The following is an 18,370-nucleotide window of genomic DNA, read 5'->3' on the forward strand; positions in this document are numbered from 1 at the left end:
CGAGATACCAGATATTCCGTGGTCGAAGGTAGGTTCGGATATTTTTCAGTATCGAAATAAAAACTTTTTAATTCTCGTAGATTATTTTTCAAACTTTATAGAAGTCAGTTCGCTCAGTAGTATAGGAAGCAAGGCGGTCATACAAGCTATGAAGGATCAGTTCGCCAGGCATGGCATTCCAGTTCAATTGGTCACTGACAACGGCCCGGCGTATTGCTCAAGGGAATTTGCCGATTTCCGAACAAAATGGGGGTTTTCTCATATCACTACGTCACCCAACTATCCTCAAGCTAACGGCCGAAGTGAAAAAAGCGTACGAACTATTAAAAATATGTTAATTAAAGCAACTAATTCGGGATCAGACTTTCACTTGGGACTGCTGAACTTTAGAGCATGTCCACGCGATGGAGTAAGCTCTCCAGCTGAACTGCTCATGGGGCGCAGATTAAATACCAGGCTTCCAGCGCATGAGCGATCTCTTAGACCCCAGCGTGATAACACCGCGGATTACCAAAGCATCTTAGGTAAGCAGGTTAAGAGTAAAACTTATTACGATCAGCATTCGCGAGTTTTGCCCGAACTAGTACCGGGACAGAGTGTAGTTATGGTTGATGAAGGCAAACGGAAGCATGCCGTAGTACAAAGTGCAGCGCCTCAACCGCGCTCGTACTTCGTCAAGGACAATGTGTCCGGGAGACGTTACAGACGAAATAGACGTCATTTACTACTCATGCCTCCAGTTGAAGCTCGCGCAACGGAGGAAGATAAGTGGAGTGACGCAGAAGGCGACAATCATAATACACCTCAGGATACTCATCCTACTGCTACTACTACCGCGGAAACCCTTACGGTCTATGATAATGAGAGTATGCCAAATAATGAAAATAAAATAGCAGCACGCAGACCGGCGGCTGTCAAGGCTCGCATGAATTTAAAATATTTAAAATGATTATTTATTAATTAAATAGGTACAATTCATTACAGCTAGATTAATTCTAATATATAAACAATATGCATGTATAATTAATTTTTATTTTTAGTAGTATGTAATGTTTAAATATTTTAATTAATTAATGTTTTAATAATTTACTTAATGTTAAATTGGATTACGTATATTAATGTATACCTAATTTCAGTCTTAAGTTTCTCTATTGATCAATTAATAATATTGTAAGAATATATTGTGTTCTTAACTTTATAAAAATAAGGGGAAAGATGTTGTATAGAAGTGGGTATTATGAAAATAAATATAATAAAGTTCAGTTCCCATCATGTACTCGTTTGATTCACATCAGTGTGTATCTGTGTATCTTTCTGTGGCATCGTAGCTCCTAAACTAATAAACCGATTTTAATTTAGTTTTTTTTTTTTGTTTGTAAGGTGGCTTGATTGAGAGTATTCTTAGCTATAATCCAAGAAAATCGCTATAGCCGTTTGAAAGTTATCAGCTCTTTTCTAGTTACTGTAACCTTCACTTGTCGGGGGTGTTATAAATTTTTAATTTAGACTTGTATTTAGATATGAATTTGAAGTAGTAGGTACTATAAAGTATTCTGTGATAGAACCAACGACCTTTCCAATTTCATTACACTTCCCTGGCATTGAAGAGAGGCTTGGAATAATTGAATCAAGGTTGAAGCGTCTACAGGGGTTTCTCATCCGGATATACGCGGATAAATATAGAAGAAATCGATACAATTTCATATCCACTGCGTTCACTGGATACACAGACTCTGACTTCTCAAGCCAGGTATAACTAAGATGAGAGAAGGGAAATGAGATGAGACCATGAGAGGTGAGACCAAGTGAGCTGGTGCATAGTTCGAATAACCGATAGGCGTTGGGGTTCCAAGGTGCTGGATTAGTAATCACGTATATGTAGTAGTTAGCAGACCACCCACAAAGTAAGTAGGCACCGGGAACATATCACACTAATATTATAAAGGCGAAAGTTTGTATGTATATGTGTGTGTGTGTGTGTGTGTGTGTGCGTGTGTGTGTATGTTTGTTACTTTTTCACGCAAAAACTACTCGACGGATTTGGCTGAAATTTGGAATGGAGATAGATAATATCCTGGATTAGCACATAGGCTACTTTTTATCCCGGAGTTCCCACGGGATTTCGAAAAACCTAAAACCACGCGGACGAAGTCGCGGGCGTCAGCTAGTGTAAGATATTTGTTTCTAAAACGTATCTGCAAAACGTTGGGTTAATATTCCAATGGGAATTGGTTATTATTTAAATGATAAACTACGTTTGTATTGAGAGGGCTGGGAAGCGCACTAGGGAAACTTCTCTTAAGGATGAAAAGATCGGCCAAGTGCGAGTCAGACTCGTGCACCGAGGGTTCCGTAACCGGGTATTTTTTCCATCATTTTGCATGATAAATCAAAAACTATTCTGCATAAAAATAAAAAATAAATCTGTTTTAGAATGTACAGGTAAAGCCCTTTCATATGATACCCCACTTGGTATAGTTATCTTGCTTTGAAAATTGAAACACTTCTGAAATGTTAATTATTTTTGTGTGATGTAACCACAAATTCAGGTTTTCGGATTTTTTCCTTTGCTTGTATTTAAGACCTACCTACCTGCCTTTCATGATTCTAGGTCAACGGGAAGTACCCTATAGGCTTTCTTGACAAACGACAGACGAAAAGACGGACAGAGAGACAGATTACAAAGTAATCCTATAAGGATTACGTAATAAAGTTTTCCGAACCCTAAAAATAAATATTTTAACATTTACTATCCTTACCATACAGCTAGGTAGGTCTAGGTACGCCGTACTATAGACACAGTAGTTGTAGGTACACTGGCTCAATAACGTCGTCAATTTGTAAATTGAAATGTCAATTGGCAACCGGGCCACACAAGCTCCTGTCTGCACTGAAGGTTGATTTTATAAATACAAGGAGGAAAATTGGAATTAATGTTTTTTTTATCCGGGCATTTACATTTTTGTGATACTCAGGTAATAGATTGTTTGGGAGTAACTAAGTAGAAGAGACATTAGCTAACGCCTTGTTTAGAATTTTTTGGTGAAATTCTAAGTAGCAAGGTACCTATAGCTAAGGTTTTCATGTTTCGTTTAATGATATGCATGTAAAAACGTTATCCATTTACACAAGAAATACGCAAACAGCAAACTTAATTACCATAAGCATAGAATAAATTACAGTTTTGTATACGTTTTTATATTCGCATTTCCAATGGAAGCAAGTTGAAGGTCTGGGGAAGTTATGGGGAGAAGTGGGCGGTTATTGAAACGTGACTTAGTCAAACGCTTTCTCTAAGGGCCACAGCAGACACGATGTTTTTAGCATCGGCGATCGGTGTTGTTGCTTTTTCGAACGCTCAATGCCGTTCCATTCTGCACAAGTATCTCCAGTCGCAGCGATCAAATTGATTATTTGTTAAAAATTCAAAATTCAAAATTCAAAATATTTTTATTCAATTAGACTTTTACAAGTTCTTTCGAATCGTCAAAAGCATCTACCACTGGTTCGGAATGCCTTTCCTACCGAGAAAAACCAGCAAGAAACTCGGCGGTTGCTCTTTTCAAAGATTTGATATACAATATTATGCCATGTATAAAAGCAATTGAAGTCCTGCGCATTGCTGGAGCGAATTGCAGGTCAAATTCACGCTTTTTTATCATTTACATAATCTTCGATAGTATAATATCGAAGAGATGATGCCCGCGATTTCATCCGCGTATATTTTAAAAATCCCGTAGAAAACCTCTGATTTTTCGGGATAAAAAGCCCATATCCGTCTCCGGGATATAAGCTATTTTTGTACCCCTTGAAATTGGTTAAATGGATGGGCTATTAAAAATTCTGTATGAATTCTGTGATTTTCCGGGATAAAAAGTGGCTTATGTCCGTCCCCAGGTATCAAGCTAATTTCATCAAAATTGGTTTATTAGATGGGCTGTGAAAAGCTAGCAGACAGACAGATAGACACTTTTGCATTTATAATATTGAGTACTAGCCGATGCCCGCGACTTCGCCCGCGTGGATTTAGGTGTTTTGAAATCCCGTGGGAACTCTTTGATTTTCCGAGATAAAAAGTAGCCTATGTGCTAATCCAGGATATTATCTATCTCCATTCCACATTTCAGCCAAATCCGTCCAGTAGTTTTTGCGTGAAGGAGTAACAAACATACACACACACACACACACACACACACACATACAAACTTTCGCCTTTATAATATTAGTGTGATGGATAGTATGGATGGATTTCAATATAGCGATCGAACGCAGACAAAAGAAACCATCTCTAAAATGCGCGAATTCAATTGAACGCAGAAAATTGTCAAAACGCGATGCAGCGATCGACCGATCGCTGATACTAACAGCATCGTGTCTGCTATGACCCTAAGACCTCGGTCCGCGCATAAAAGGTTGTTAAGCTGGAAATAGCGCGGCACTTAACGTCTTTTCATGGAGAAAGTGGAGATGTTTTGTTTTTAAATATCTAACGTGGGAATTTTTTGCAGGAAAAATGCGGCTTTATTTTAAGAAAAAAACCCTAACTAAGAAAAGAAGATCGAAGAAGAAGAAAAGAAATCTTTCTCAGACAAATCCCCGACAAGGAAATTCATAGACAAACCAAAATGAACCGGCATATCCCAAAGGATTAGGAAGCGGAAGTGGTGGTACGCAGGTCATACGGGTATTTGCCACAGAACCGAGGGACACACGTGTTATGGAATGGAGACCATTAGTTCAGGTGGCGGGAACTAGGTGGACGAGGAAAGCCGGAGATCGGTTTTTGGCGGCGTCTCTGTACCAGCTTTTGGCTGGCCGTTAAAAAGTAACAGACAAATCTACAGACAGACACATTTACGCATTAAAGATGATGCTTTTCCGGGATAAAAGGTACCCTATGCCAGCGAATTCGTCCGCGTGGATATATGTTTTCAAAAGTATCGTGAGGACTCTTTGATGTTTTTTTGATATAATTCAGAATAAAAAGTAACGTGTATGTAAAGTGAGTAACAAACATCCAAACATCCACACTTTCACATTTATAATATACTAGCTGATGCCCGCGACTTCGTCCGCGTGGATTTATGTTTTTTGAAATCCCGCGGAAAATCTTCGATTTTCCGGGATACAAAGTAGCCTATGTGCTAATCCAGGGTATAATCTATCTCCATTCCAAATTTCATCCAATTCCGTTCAGCCGTTTTGGGTGATTGAGTAACAAACATCCAAACATCCACACTTTCACATTTATAATATTAGTAGGATTAGGTTGGATAATGGACAACATAGTACTGATAGAGTCGTGAAATGTGGTACAGATCAAGGCAAAACAAAGGTCAGATAAAACTTTTTTCGGGATCAAGAATAGGAAAAAAGCTTACCTGGAAAGCGAACACGATGTACCCGGTCACGTGCGATTCGTGCAGCACGTCGTGCATGGAGCGCAGCGTGGAGCCCAGGTACACGTTGATGACCTGCGCCGGCAGCAGGCCCAGCAACGTGGCCAGGTGGTACCCGCAGCCTCGGACATCGCTCACCTGTAACAAACATTTTTTTAAATCTCTGTATTAATCGTACTAATCACATCACACTTAATATTATAAAGGAGAAAGTTTGTATGTGTGTGTGTGTGTGTGTGTGTGTGTGTGTGTGTGTGTGTGTGTGTGTGTGTGTGTGTGTGTGTGTGTGTGTGTGTATGTTTGTTACTCCTTCACGCAAAAACTACTGGACGGATTGGGCTGAAATTTAGAATGGAGATAGATTATACCCTGGATTAGCACATAGGCTACTTTTTATCCCGGAAAATCAAAGAGTTCCCGCGGGATTTTGAATAACGTTAATCCTCGAGTTCTTTGGGTACATTACGAGAAAGAGTGGTACCATCGACGAACACCTCGTGGTACAAGGTCGAGCGGAGGACAAACGTCCACGTGCGCGTTCCCCAACTAGCTGGACGGACTTAATTCGTTCTGCAACGAACACGCCTGTCTCCGTGTGTGCACGTAATGCCTCCAACAGAAGTCGTTTGAGGGAGATCTAATTCGTGTGAACGATTAAATTATTTAAGTAAACGGTCGCAGGATGCCAAGGTTTTTAGGTCGTTAGTTGGTGAAGAAAGTAAAACTATTCAAAACAAGTTTTTAGACTAGACTAGTTTTCTGAGAGACTCATTTACCGGTTACTTGCTATGTGTAAAAACTTGTAACCTACTGAATCAGTTTAAAATTAAATGATAAATGTTGCTTAAAAACGGAAAATGCGGAAAACGGCCTCCAATATCATAGCACTAATATTTTTTGGGGATTCCAGAAAAAAAGCAGACCACCGACGAATAATGAGATCCGTTAGAGAACCAGATTACCTTACCGATATAGATATAGGGTTGCGAAGCTGAAGTGGCAATGGGTTGGGAACATAGTTCGAAAAACAGTTGGGGGGTCGAATGTTGGGGTCCCAAAGTGTTAGAATGGCGACCTCGAGCCGGAAAGCGCAGCGTTGTCAGATCCTCCACTAGATGGACATATCAAACAAGTTTCGGGAAGTTGTTAGGTTCAGGCAGCATAAGACCGTTGTCTGTGAAGTCCTTATATGAGGTTGACAATGATCATCATTTTTTTTTTATTCAGATTCAAGTTAGCCTTTGACTGCAATCTCACCTGATGGTAAATCATTCACTTGGCACATATAACCAGCCTAATCCCATTATTCTTACGATAAAAATGTTTTTATAGGAGCAATACAGGCACGCAGTTTATATAACTGTCGTGATAAACCAACACGCAAAGAGTTAGTTTAACATAATATATTATGTACATAATTAACTAACATTGGATATAGTGGCTTCGCACGTCAGTCCGCAAACTCGAGCCACTCGTAAACATTACAATAATCTCGCATGGAAAAGTGGAAGCAATTATTTTGTTTCTACTAAGTAAGTGCGAGTAAATTGTACCATACTGCACGCCATTTGGTAAAACGCCAGCGCAATATAACTAATGGTTAAGGCGCACTTGGTTAAAGTTATGTACACAAGCTGAAAACAATCCATACTTCCTTAACCCTTGGTGGGCAGTTCACCTGATTTTTAAAATACAGTCAAAATTTGTTATAACAAAATTGAAGCGACCATGAATCGCAAAAAGCAGTAGCTGTGATAACCAGTGTTAAGTCTTTATTCTACAAATAGCTGGGACTTAAATTTTTGACATTATAACCGATTTGTTCTTATAATGATGTTGTTATAAAGGGTTTTCACTGTATCTATTCCATGCGGACAAAGTTACGAGCATCTCAGCTAGTGTGACAATTATAACACTAGCTGATGCCCGCGACTTCGTTCCCGTGGATATAGGTTTTTAAAAATCCCGTGGAAACTCATTGCTTTTCCGGGATAAAATTAGCCTATATGTTAACTGTCAAGCCAGGGTATAAAATCTATCTCCATTCCAAACTTCAACCACATCCGTCCCGTAATTTTTTCGTGAAACATCCATCCATACATACATACAAACTTTCGCGTATAATATTATTAGGATGAACATTGTACGTACAAAGTAGAGGATAATAAAGAAGTGTATTTTTAGTTTCGAAGTCAACTGAACTGAACTAAACAAAAGAAGTTTTTTATAAGTCGTTAAAACAACGACGTAATTATTATTAATAACCTATACTTCATTAAAAGTTCTCAAGAACACTACAAGATTCCGCTTCGTAAAGAGTCATGAATATTGTAACATGCTTGACAATAAAGGAAATTGCTGAAAGTCATTACCATTAGTCTTTTTCGCCACTTTAGTAATTAACTACTTGCTTAGGCACTTAGTGAAAGACTTGTTACGCTTACGAAGGTTGCAGCCATATAAGCTGAGCTGTCATCAAACCGCTTAGCTCGCATGTCTGGAACCCTCCTTGGTAGGACCTTGGTCACGAGGAAGCGATTTGCTTCCTCATTTCTAATCCGAACCGCCAGGATATGGAACGCCCTTCCGACATCAGTTTTCTCTTCCACTATTAACATGGGTACCTTCAAGTCAAGAGCGAATATGCAACTCCTAGGAAAGCGCGCTCCATCATAGGGTACATCATTAGGTACTTGCTAGCAGGTCTGATTACAGCCAAGCGCTAGTCTGTTTAAATTTAATCCTAAAAAAATTGTCCTAAATTTAAAAAAAAAAACCGGTCAAGTGCGAGTCAGACTCGCGTACCGAGGGTTCTGTACTTGGGTAATTTTCCCAACGTTTTTTCTTTTGAGGTACGGAACTCTAAAAAAGGTCTCATCTTCTGATTATGCTCGATTTCGGAATGAAACGTACGTTGAGTGTGTTTTAGAAGACTTGTTTGGTATTGTGACTTGTGTGGTAGTAGTGGTGAGTATTGCTCCCTTGATTGATTGCTTTTCCTGCATGCCATAGTAGTGAGAGGGCCTGCGGTGCATATCGCATGATACCTACACGTATAGGTACATAATGCATATACATTATACACACTTGTCTGCTTTGGCGGATTATATAGCGAATTAGGGGATGCCCGCGGCTTCGCCCGCGTGGATTTCGATTTTTTTTTTAAATCCCGTAGGAACTCTGTGATTTTCCGGGATAAAAAGTAGCCTATGTCCTTGCTCAGGGTGTATCCCAAGTCTGTAGGTACCCATTAAAATTGGTTCAGTGGTTGGGCCGTGAAAACGTAGCAGATAGACAGACAGACACACTTACGCATTTATAATATTAGTATGGAAGTATGGATTAAGCTTGTTTCTTGTGCACCAGTGTTTGCGCATATAGTTACTTGTCTCTTTACCTACCTCGAGGGTACAGAACTAAAATCCAATAAGTCTTTGTTGAGTTGGGTGGGATTATTGGGTTTTAGCAGGATACTCTCGCCTACATCCTGCGTAGTTGGAGGTTAAATACCGTGGCCTAAATTCGGTCGGGAGGAAAGATATGACTAGTTTTATGACTTGTGACGTTTTCTTGTACCATTATTAACTTTATAAGCATCATTCCGTTAAAAATATACAAACAGACGTGTTAGTAGTTAGTACACAATAAACGACAGCCTCGCATGCTGCGGATATTTTCAAACGTCCGCGTCGCGCAGAGGTGTAAACAATCTTTGATGTAAAATTAGGGTTGCCTCTTCGCTTTTTTAAAGACATAATTAATGGTACAGCATATATTATACAAAAAATCTAAATCGATCGAGTTAAGCTCAAGGCTCGAAAGTGTGGAAATATTTAAGAGTTCAGGAAGCACTTACCTTTTTCTCTACAAAATATCCAGATATTTATCCTGATACCAAGACTAGTTTAACTTAATAAGCACAAGGGAAAATCAGTATCTTTTCAGGTGCCTACCTAAGAATAAAGATTCAAGATTTAGTGGGATTTATTTTTATGGTTTTGTCAATCGCGCACAACACACGAACGAACGGTTATGGCGCATAATCGTTCATTAAGAATTAAGACCAAAAGAAATGCTCGCTTTATTACTACCCTGTCAAACAGAGCATTGCTCTGTCTCTGTTTATCCAATTAGAATTAGAATTAGTGCGGAGATAGAGCCAGCATTTGCTCGTTTGATCTCCAATCTCCCTCCACTTAGACGATAGGTTTTGCTTTGAGTTTTGTCACACTCACTGCAATGACATCACTAACCTGGCGTCTAATATCTGGATATATCTTTGTTCCATAAGTCATGAATTCATGTCGACTTATTTGACTGATGCAGAACCTATTTAAATAAATAAATAAAAGTTTATTTAGCTCCACAAAAGCACAATAAAGAATAAGAATACAATTTTAGATTTTTATTTTAGTTTAGAGGACGCGACGCCTAAAAATTAATGAATTACATTCGTCCTCTTGTTTACTTCCAAAAGTAACTATAACAGCATATGAATCGTTAAAGAGATCGTTAAAAATTCATAGACGGCAACTGCCAACCCTACGTCAATAGTAAACTTGTACAGTAAACTGAAATGCGCTGAAAATGTTTATCGTGTCACGTCATAGCCCCGTCTAGCTCGCAGCTACACACGCGAAAAATCTTGTTGAAAAATTTACATCGCCGTCATGCGCCAGAAATGTTGGTTTACATTTATGCTACCTAAGTAGTTAGTAACTTAATTATTTAGAAGTAAGTAGTTAATTCTTATATAATTACTAGAGGATGCCTGCGGCTTCGCCCGTGCGGATTTCGTTTTTTTTTTAAATCCCGTAGGAACTCTAATTTTCCGGGATAAAAAATAGCCTATATATCCTTCCCCGGGATGTATCCCAAGTCTCTCAAACTTTCAATTTTTATTTATTGCAGGACTATTAGCTTACGCCCCCGTGGGGGACAAACCCCTGAACCCCCCCTCCTCTTAGGGGTTTAATTTTCAGAAATCTTTTCTAGCAGATGTCTACGTCATAATAGATATCTGCATGCCCAACTCGATCCGTTCAGTAGTTTGAGCTGTGCGTTGATAGATCAATCAGTCACTCAGACAGTCAGTCATCTTTTTAACCCCCGACCCAAAAAGAGGGGTGTTATAAGTTTGACGTGTGTATCTGTGTATCTTTGTGTCTGTGTATCTGTGTATCTGTGTATCTGTCTGTGGCATCGTAGCGCCTAAACGAATGAACCGATTTTAATTTAGTTTTTTTTGTTTGAAAGGTGGCTTGATCGAGAGTGTTCTTAGCTATAATACAAAAAAATTGGTTCAGCCGTTTAAGAGTTATCAGCTCTTTTCTAGTTTTCTTGTAGAAAAGTAGGTTACATAACCGTTAGGTTCATAATATTATGTCAATTGAAAAATGTCAAGCTGTCCAGATGGACGTTGCCTAGACACATAATTAATTATTTGAAAATGATGTTTTGGAAAACTCAGATACTTTAGATAGTAGGCGCGGAATAGTCCAAGAAAATCAGTTCAGCCGTTTGAAAGTTATCAGGTCTTTTCGGTCTTTTCTAGTTACTGTAACCTTCACTTGTCGGGGGTGTTATAAATTTTTAATTTACACTTGTCTATTTAGATATTCAGTACCTAACCTTACACTTGATGACACTCACAATAATTGGCGACCTAGTTGGAGTTAGAAGTTGGCTTGTCTATAGATGCTATCTTCTTGTTCTTCTTCTTTCTTAGCCTTTGTTAATCCATTGTTGGACATAGGCCTCCTCACGTGCACGCCATTCCTCTCGGTGTTGTGCGAGCCTCCTCCAAGTTTTAAGTATAGATGCTATAGTGTGAGCAAAACTGAGCAACTTGTGATTGGGAATTATATGTGAGTAAGTAGTTATAGACGGTATCTAAAGTCATGCGAAATTGTGAAATCTCATTACAGTTAATAATAAACATGTACACATATATTGATAGCTATGATCGGTATTAAAGTCACAATAGCTATTAGTTGTGTTGTGGTATTTTATCATTTTATCGCCGTTCAATAAGTACCTATGATGTAACGTACCTATTTGTGAGCTGTAAATACAAGGTTTAGTTACAAGCTAAAATGCTTATAATATTATTAAGTACTAGATAATGCCCGCGACTTCATCTGCGTGAAATTAGATTTATGAAAAATCCTAGATAAAAGTTGCCTATTCAGTTTCCGGGATGCAAGCTACCTCTGTACCAAATTTCATATAAATTGGTTATACGGATGGGCCTTTGAGAATCCCCTGGAAAATATTTTCTAGGATAAAAAGTGGCCCATGTTCGTCCCCGGGATGTAAACTAACTCTGTACCAAATTTCATCAAAATCGGCTAAACTGTTGGGCCGTGAAAAGCTAGCAGACAGACAGACACACTTTCGCATTTATAACATTATAGTATGGATAATATAGATTTCTACTTGTATTATGTGTAGTTAGCAAAGTACTTATACCTACTTGCGTCATGTCAAGATTTTATCATTGAACTCTTATCACCCGGTCACTTAACAGGGCTCTCTCCGTCACTCGTTTCCACTCGTTTCATACAATCGTAGTTCCAATTTCATTTGAATATTAAGCAACCAAAGTCCATGAAATTTTGCAGACATATTCTAGAAACTAATATCTGTGTCTGTGGTGTTTTAGATTTTTCTAAAAATATGTAGTTTTAAAATTACAAGGGCTCAAAGATTTGTATGTAAATTTTAAAGACCGCGTAACTTTGAAACCGAATATTTTAACAGAAATCTGAAAAACCACAGACATAGATATTAGTTTCTAGAATATGTCTGCAAAATTTCATGGACTTTGGTTGCTTAATATTCAGATGAAATTGGAACTACGATTGTATGAAACGAGTGGAAACGAGTGACGGAGAGAGCCCTCTTAACATGATAATGGGGATACCGATTCAATTTGAGACATCGAAGCAAATAACCTATACTTAGGTATTTACCAAGCTTCCGCAATAGATTTCGCAACGGAACATAAATCTTTTGCGCAAGAAACGAGTCAATAAAACAATGACACAAAGGCAAATAAATATGTGCAACTAGGGCTGGTGTGGAATATATAGCTTTGTGACTTGTGACTGCGTAAATCAACTGATTACGTTGGGTTCGAGTTGCGACGTTGATTAAGGGGGTTGATTGACGTAAAGCAAGCAGTCCAGTCTGAAGTTGGAACATGGTGATTTGCGCAAGACCTAGACTAATAGGAATAAGAGGACTCTAATCCTTATCAACCGCCGCGCCGGCCCACTACTGACAACAGGTCTCCTCTCAGAATGAGACGCAGTTAGCTAGCACGCGGTCAAGTACGGATTGGCAAACTTCATACACTTCACCTACTTTTGAGAACGTTATGGGGAACTCGCAGGAATGCAGGTTTCCTAACGATTTTTTCGTTCTGCAGTTACAAGTTAAGTGAATAGGAAGTGGATGCCACCTTACTTAGTCTATCGCTTGTAAAGGAATCTTATACTAGCAACGAGTATACTAGACATGTCAAACGTCAGCTATAAAAATATCACCAGCAACACCTGGGTGCCTGGTGCGCTTTGACCGCCCGTTGTGCCAGATCCTTTTTTCCACGCACATGCAAACTGTGGAATCAACTCCCATCGGCGGTGTTCCCGCTAGATTACAACAGGGCCGGACCAACAAATTCCTGAAAGGCCGGCAACGCATCGGCGGTTCCTATGGTGCTGCAAATGTTCATGGGCGGCGGGTAATCACTTAACATCAGGTGACCCGCCTGCTTGTTTGCTCGCTATTTTTTTTTTTTTTAAACGACATTGTATTTTCAAAGTGAAGGCGAAGATACTTTTATTAGACGAGGCCGTATAAACAAATTGAGGAAAAAAAAGGCGCTTGGCTTCTGACTGTGTTTTTGCACGAGATCAAATTCTTCGAACACGCAACGCGATGTGTGACTTCAAACGAATTAAAACGCTGCTGATCACATTTTTCTCCTGGATATTTTTATACGGTACCGTGGGAGTAAGCGAGAAACTTTACTCTGTACGTACTACGTATAGACCTGGGTTTTTAACCCCCGACCCAAAAAGAGGGGTGTTATAAGTTTGACGTGTGTATCTGTGTATCTGTCTGTGGCATCGTAGCGCCTAAACGAATGAACCGATTTTAATTTAGTTTTTTTTTGTTTGAAAAGTGGCTTGATCGAGAGTGTTCTTAGCTATCATCCAAGAAAATCGGTTCAGCCGTTTGAAAGTTATCAGCTTTTTTCTAGGTACTGTAACCTTCACTTGTCGGGGGTGTGTAAATTTTTAATTTACACTTGTCATTGTAAGGTATAGACATTGTCTTTAATTTTGTAACGGCCATCGTCGCTCATATTACCAGGGTTGTTAGCGGTGAAATTTCGGATCTGGCTATAGATAAGATTGTAGTATTACAAGTGTAAATTAAAAATTTATAACACCCCCGACGATCCAAAGTAGTTTTCCAAAACATCATTTTCAAATAAATAATTATGTATTTAGGCAACGTCCATCTTGACAGCTTGAGATTTGTCTATTGACATAATATTATGAACCTAACGGTTATCTAACCTTCTTTTCTACAAGAAAACTAGAAAAGAGCTGATAACTCTTAAACGGCTGAACCAATTTTTTTAGATTATAGCTAAGAACACTCTCGATCAAGCCACCTTTCAAACAAAAAAAAACTAAATTAAAATCGGTTCATTCGTTTAGGCGCTACGATGCCACAGACAGATACACAGATACACAGACACACAGATACACAGATACACACGTCAAACTTATAACACCCCTCTTTTTGGGTCGGGGGTTAAAAACGGTTTCGGTTACAAATATTTATGAAATTACTAGCTGATGCCCGCCACTTCATGCCCGTGGATATATCCAGTTGTGGGAGAAGTTGTGTTTTTCTACCTATGTACACCGAAATCTCCGACATTTCTGAACCGATTTGCGTAATATTTTTGAAATCGATAGGGACACCTTGCGAAATTTCCATTAAAAATTTGAATTTCTACTCCTCATTTCTGATGCTGCAAGGGACCTGGCCACCTGAAACTGATGAGATTTAGAAATTGTCGGTTATAAATTGATATTGGAGGTACCTTTCCCCAAGGTGTGTGAAGTCTGCCAATCCACACTGGGCCAGCGTGGCAGACTATGGCCTAAGTCTTTCTCATTATGAGAGGTGTTGACTGACCCGCGCTGAGTTGAGGATTATGATTATAACGTGGATGAAATCGCGGGCAACTGCTAGTACCTAATGTATGAGTAACTTTTTATTTATCTCAGGGTCAAGAGAATAAAATGCGGTAGGTATGCTCCACTACAGAACATTCATCTCAAGCGGTCGAGGCAGATAATGTGAGTGAGGTTTCATTTGGTGAAATGGAATCATTCATATATTTGCTGATACAGCTATTATTACATTCTTTATCTGTTTATCACGCACGCTAGATATTTATATCGCCCTCTAAACGTGCAATAAAAACAAGACACGTCTAGTATCGTGGATCTATTTGTGGATTTTATCAATCCGCAATCATACGCGTACAGTGCAAATCTACGTAAGTATAAATTGTAATACCTATGCGAGCAAAATTGTAGGTTGAAATTAGTATGATGACGACTGACAAGGGTTACATTTATAAAAGGAAAAGGTGACTGACTGACTGATCTATCAATGCACAGCTACTGGACGGATCAGGCTGAAATTTGGCATAAAGTATATTCATTCATTCATTAATTTTCGCATTATTACCTTTTAGATGAAACCGGTTGGGGGCACATCGGTTGGATGGTTTCAAAGTCTCATAGGTAGAAATATTTTTTTGGTTCTATACATTAGGATTACAATAATTATTTCAACTTCTCAATCCTGATACTGCTGAAATAAATCTGGCAATAAAATCGGTAGTTCCACCATGAACTTTGTCTCGTCTTGTTGCTCTAATAAACATTTGCTCAAGATGAAAGTTACACATTTCACACTAACTTTTAAACTGGGTCGACGAGGCCTATTTCTCGAGTTCTTAAAATAGCTAAAAATGGACCGTCATTTCAGATTGTGCAAAAGTAAGTATGTAGGTACCGATCTACATTTTGTACGAGCGTAATCTCCAGGCATACCTACTATAAACTAGAACTACACATAATATTTGTCCATCCATTATGTTATTGTTGTATGTTATCCATAATATTTCGAAAATGCTTGTTTGTTGGTTTGTCCTTCAATCACGCCGCAACGGATTTTAAGATATAATTAAGATCTTGGAGAGTAATATAGGCTACTTTTTTCCCGGAAAATCAAAGTTCCTACGGGATTTTTGGAAATCTAAATCCACGCAGACGAAGTCACGGACATCAGCAACAGCAAGTAATAAAAATCGATGGACGGAAGAAGGGTAATGTTATGTTAATATTTGTTTTGTTCTTGCCAAGTGAACTGATTATCTCAAAGATCAACTCAGTCTCAACTCTCAACCCTCTCCTCTCTGGAGAGGCGCTATCTGGACGGTATGCACATAATGTTCATTTTTGTAAAAGTAGAGGACCACTGGGTCAAATAAATTAAGATATCACCATCAGGTGGGACCATGGACCTGGAGTAGGTAGATGCCGCATGATCACCTCTACATAGTATACAAGTGTAAATTAAAAATTTTCAACACCCCCGACAAGTGAACCTTCACTAACACAGTACAGTAACTAGAAAAGAGCTGATAACTTTCAAACGGCTGAACCGATTTTCTTGGACTATTCCGCGCCTACAATCCAAAGTATCTGAGTTTTCCAAAACATCATTTTCATATAAATAATTATGTATATCTAGGCAACGTCCATCTTGACAGATTGATTTGTCAAAATTGACACTTGAGTGTTATAAACCTAAGGGTTATCTAACCTTCTTTTCTACAAGAAAACTAGAAAAGAGCTGATAACTCTTAAACGGCTGAACCAATTTTTTTGGATTATAGCTAAGAACACTCTCGATCAAGCCACCTTTCAAACAAAAAAAAGTAAATTAAAATCGGTTCATTCGTTTAGGCGCTACGATGCCACAGACAGATACACAGATACACAGATACACAGACACACAGGTCACAGATACACAGATACACACGTCAAACTTATAACACCCCTCTTTTTGGGTCGGGGGTTAAAAATAAAGTCGCTTTCCGCTGCCTGTATGTACGCTTAGATCTCATAAACTACGCAATGGATTGAACTGCGGTTTTCACCAATAGATAGTAATTCAAGAGGATGGTTTATACGTATAGTTTAATATAATTTTGTGTTAATTTGCGATAATTTACATTGCACCCGTGCGAAGCCGAGACGGGTCGCTAGTTAAATAATAAAAAAACTGGTCAAGTGCGAATCTCGAGGCAAGGGCAAGTCAGCCTTGCACTTGACCAGTTTTTTGTCATTGGCTCTCTTTGTAATGAAATGAACAGTCCAAAAGCTTACAGAAAATGTATGATTCTTGATTCCAAACAAGCGTCTGGAAAACGAGCGTTAAATTACAATAAACCCCTCGTGTGTTCCAATGTTTTGAACAAGATGAGAATGTCTTCTCCTCGACGAGTTGATCGACAGATTATCTCAATAACGTGCGCAAATAGAAATGTGCCATAAAGTTTACGACCCTATTGTTCTCGGCGCCCGCGGGGTGCCTAGGGCGTGTTGCGTCTCAGTGCGACTAGTTTTGTCTTGATGAGTGACGTCATTTGTATGTGCATATGCGAATTTCTTATTAGATTTGAGTTAGAGCCCATTTTTAACCCCCGACCCGAAAAGAGGGGTATTTATAAGTTTGACGTGTGTATCTGTGTATATATCTGTGGCATCGTAGCTCCTAAACTAATGAATCGATTTTAATTTAGTTTTTTTTTGTTTGAAAGGTGGCTTGATCGAGTGTTCTTAGCTATAATCCAAGAAAATAGGTTCAGCCGTTTGAAAGTTATCAGCTCTTTTCTAGTTACTGTGACCTTCATTTGTCGGAGGTGTTATAAATTTTTAATTCACACTTCTTCTATATGATATAGTCAAGATTTTTTTTAAATAACTAGCGAGCAAACGAGTCAACTTGATAATAGTGTGGTTTTACAGTGACGCTTTCGCCAGCGCGGTTGGTAAGCGTCGCGGGCCACGAGCTTTGCGTCTCTTGGATTGTTACATAGTCGCGCGGATGGCCCGCGCTGACGGCAATTCACCCACCACCGTGCTTACCACCCGCGCGCTTACCACCCGCGCGGACGGTAAGCGTCACTGTAAAACCAGCCTTAGGAGATTACCGCCGCCGCAACATCAGAGGAACCGCCGATGTGTTGCCGGCCTTTCAGGAATTTGTTAAATATTTCCATGATGTAGTGTGGGATGAGGTAGTGGAGTAGTGTTCTTTTTAAAGGAGTCTTTTAAATATGTACTTAGACTGTAAAGCAAAAGGTACTAACACGGATTCAAGTTAAAAAAGGCTTATGTAGCTTTTTCGTAAGCATTGATCTCGATACCATCCGGGCGTGTATTTTTAACCCCCGACCCAAAAAGAGGGGTGTTATAAGTTTGACGTGTGTATCTGTGTATCTGTGTGTCTGTGTATCTGTGTATCTGTGTATCTGTCTGTGGCACCGTAGCGCCTAAACAAATGAACCGATTTTAATTTAGTTTTTTTTGTTTAAAAGGTGGCTTGATCGAGAGTGTTCTTAGCTATAGTCCAAGAAAATCGGTTCAGCCGTTTGAAAGTTATCAGCTCTTTTCTAGTTACTGTAACTTTCACTTGTCGGGGGTGTTATAAATTTTTAATTTACACTTGTGTAGTTTTAAATCTTGATGGCTGCCAACTTTTTTCAGTCGACAGATCATTGACTACCTGTCCATACAATATAGCTTAGCTATCTACTTTATTTATATGTAGTAAAATAATATTATAATGTATGAGTACTAGTA

The 18,370-nt window shown here is 38.9% G+C and overlaps 1 protein-coding gene across 2 annotated transcripts in view; it reads right to left on the bottom strand.

Annotated features, from left to right (window-relative positions):
- LOC123868112 (transmembrane protein 64) overlaps window positions 1-18,370 on the bottom strand; it is a 28,257-nt gene that overhangs the window by 5,504 nt on the left and 4,383 nt on the right. For both annotated transcript variants that reach the window (XR_006796590.1, XM_045910476.1), the window contains exon 2: window positions 5,382-5,537. Coding sequence is in view for 1 of the 2 variants with exons in the window: in XM_045910476.1 (XP_045766432.1) it covers window positions 5,382-5,537 (156 nt within the window). In the remaining variant the exon portion in view is untranslated. The remainder of the gene's footprint in view (window positions 1-5,381; window positions 5,538-18,370) is intronic.

Source organism: Maniola jurtina, chromosome 9, assembly GCF_905333055.1.
Source record: "Maniola jurtina chromosome 9, ilManJurt1.1, whole genome shotgun sequence".
Classification (NCBI taxonomy): domain Eukaryota; kingdom Metazoa; phylum Arthropoda; class Insecta; order Lepidoptera; family Nymphalidae; genus Maniola; species Maniola jurtina.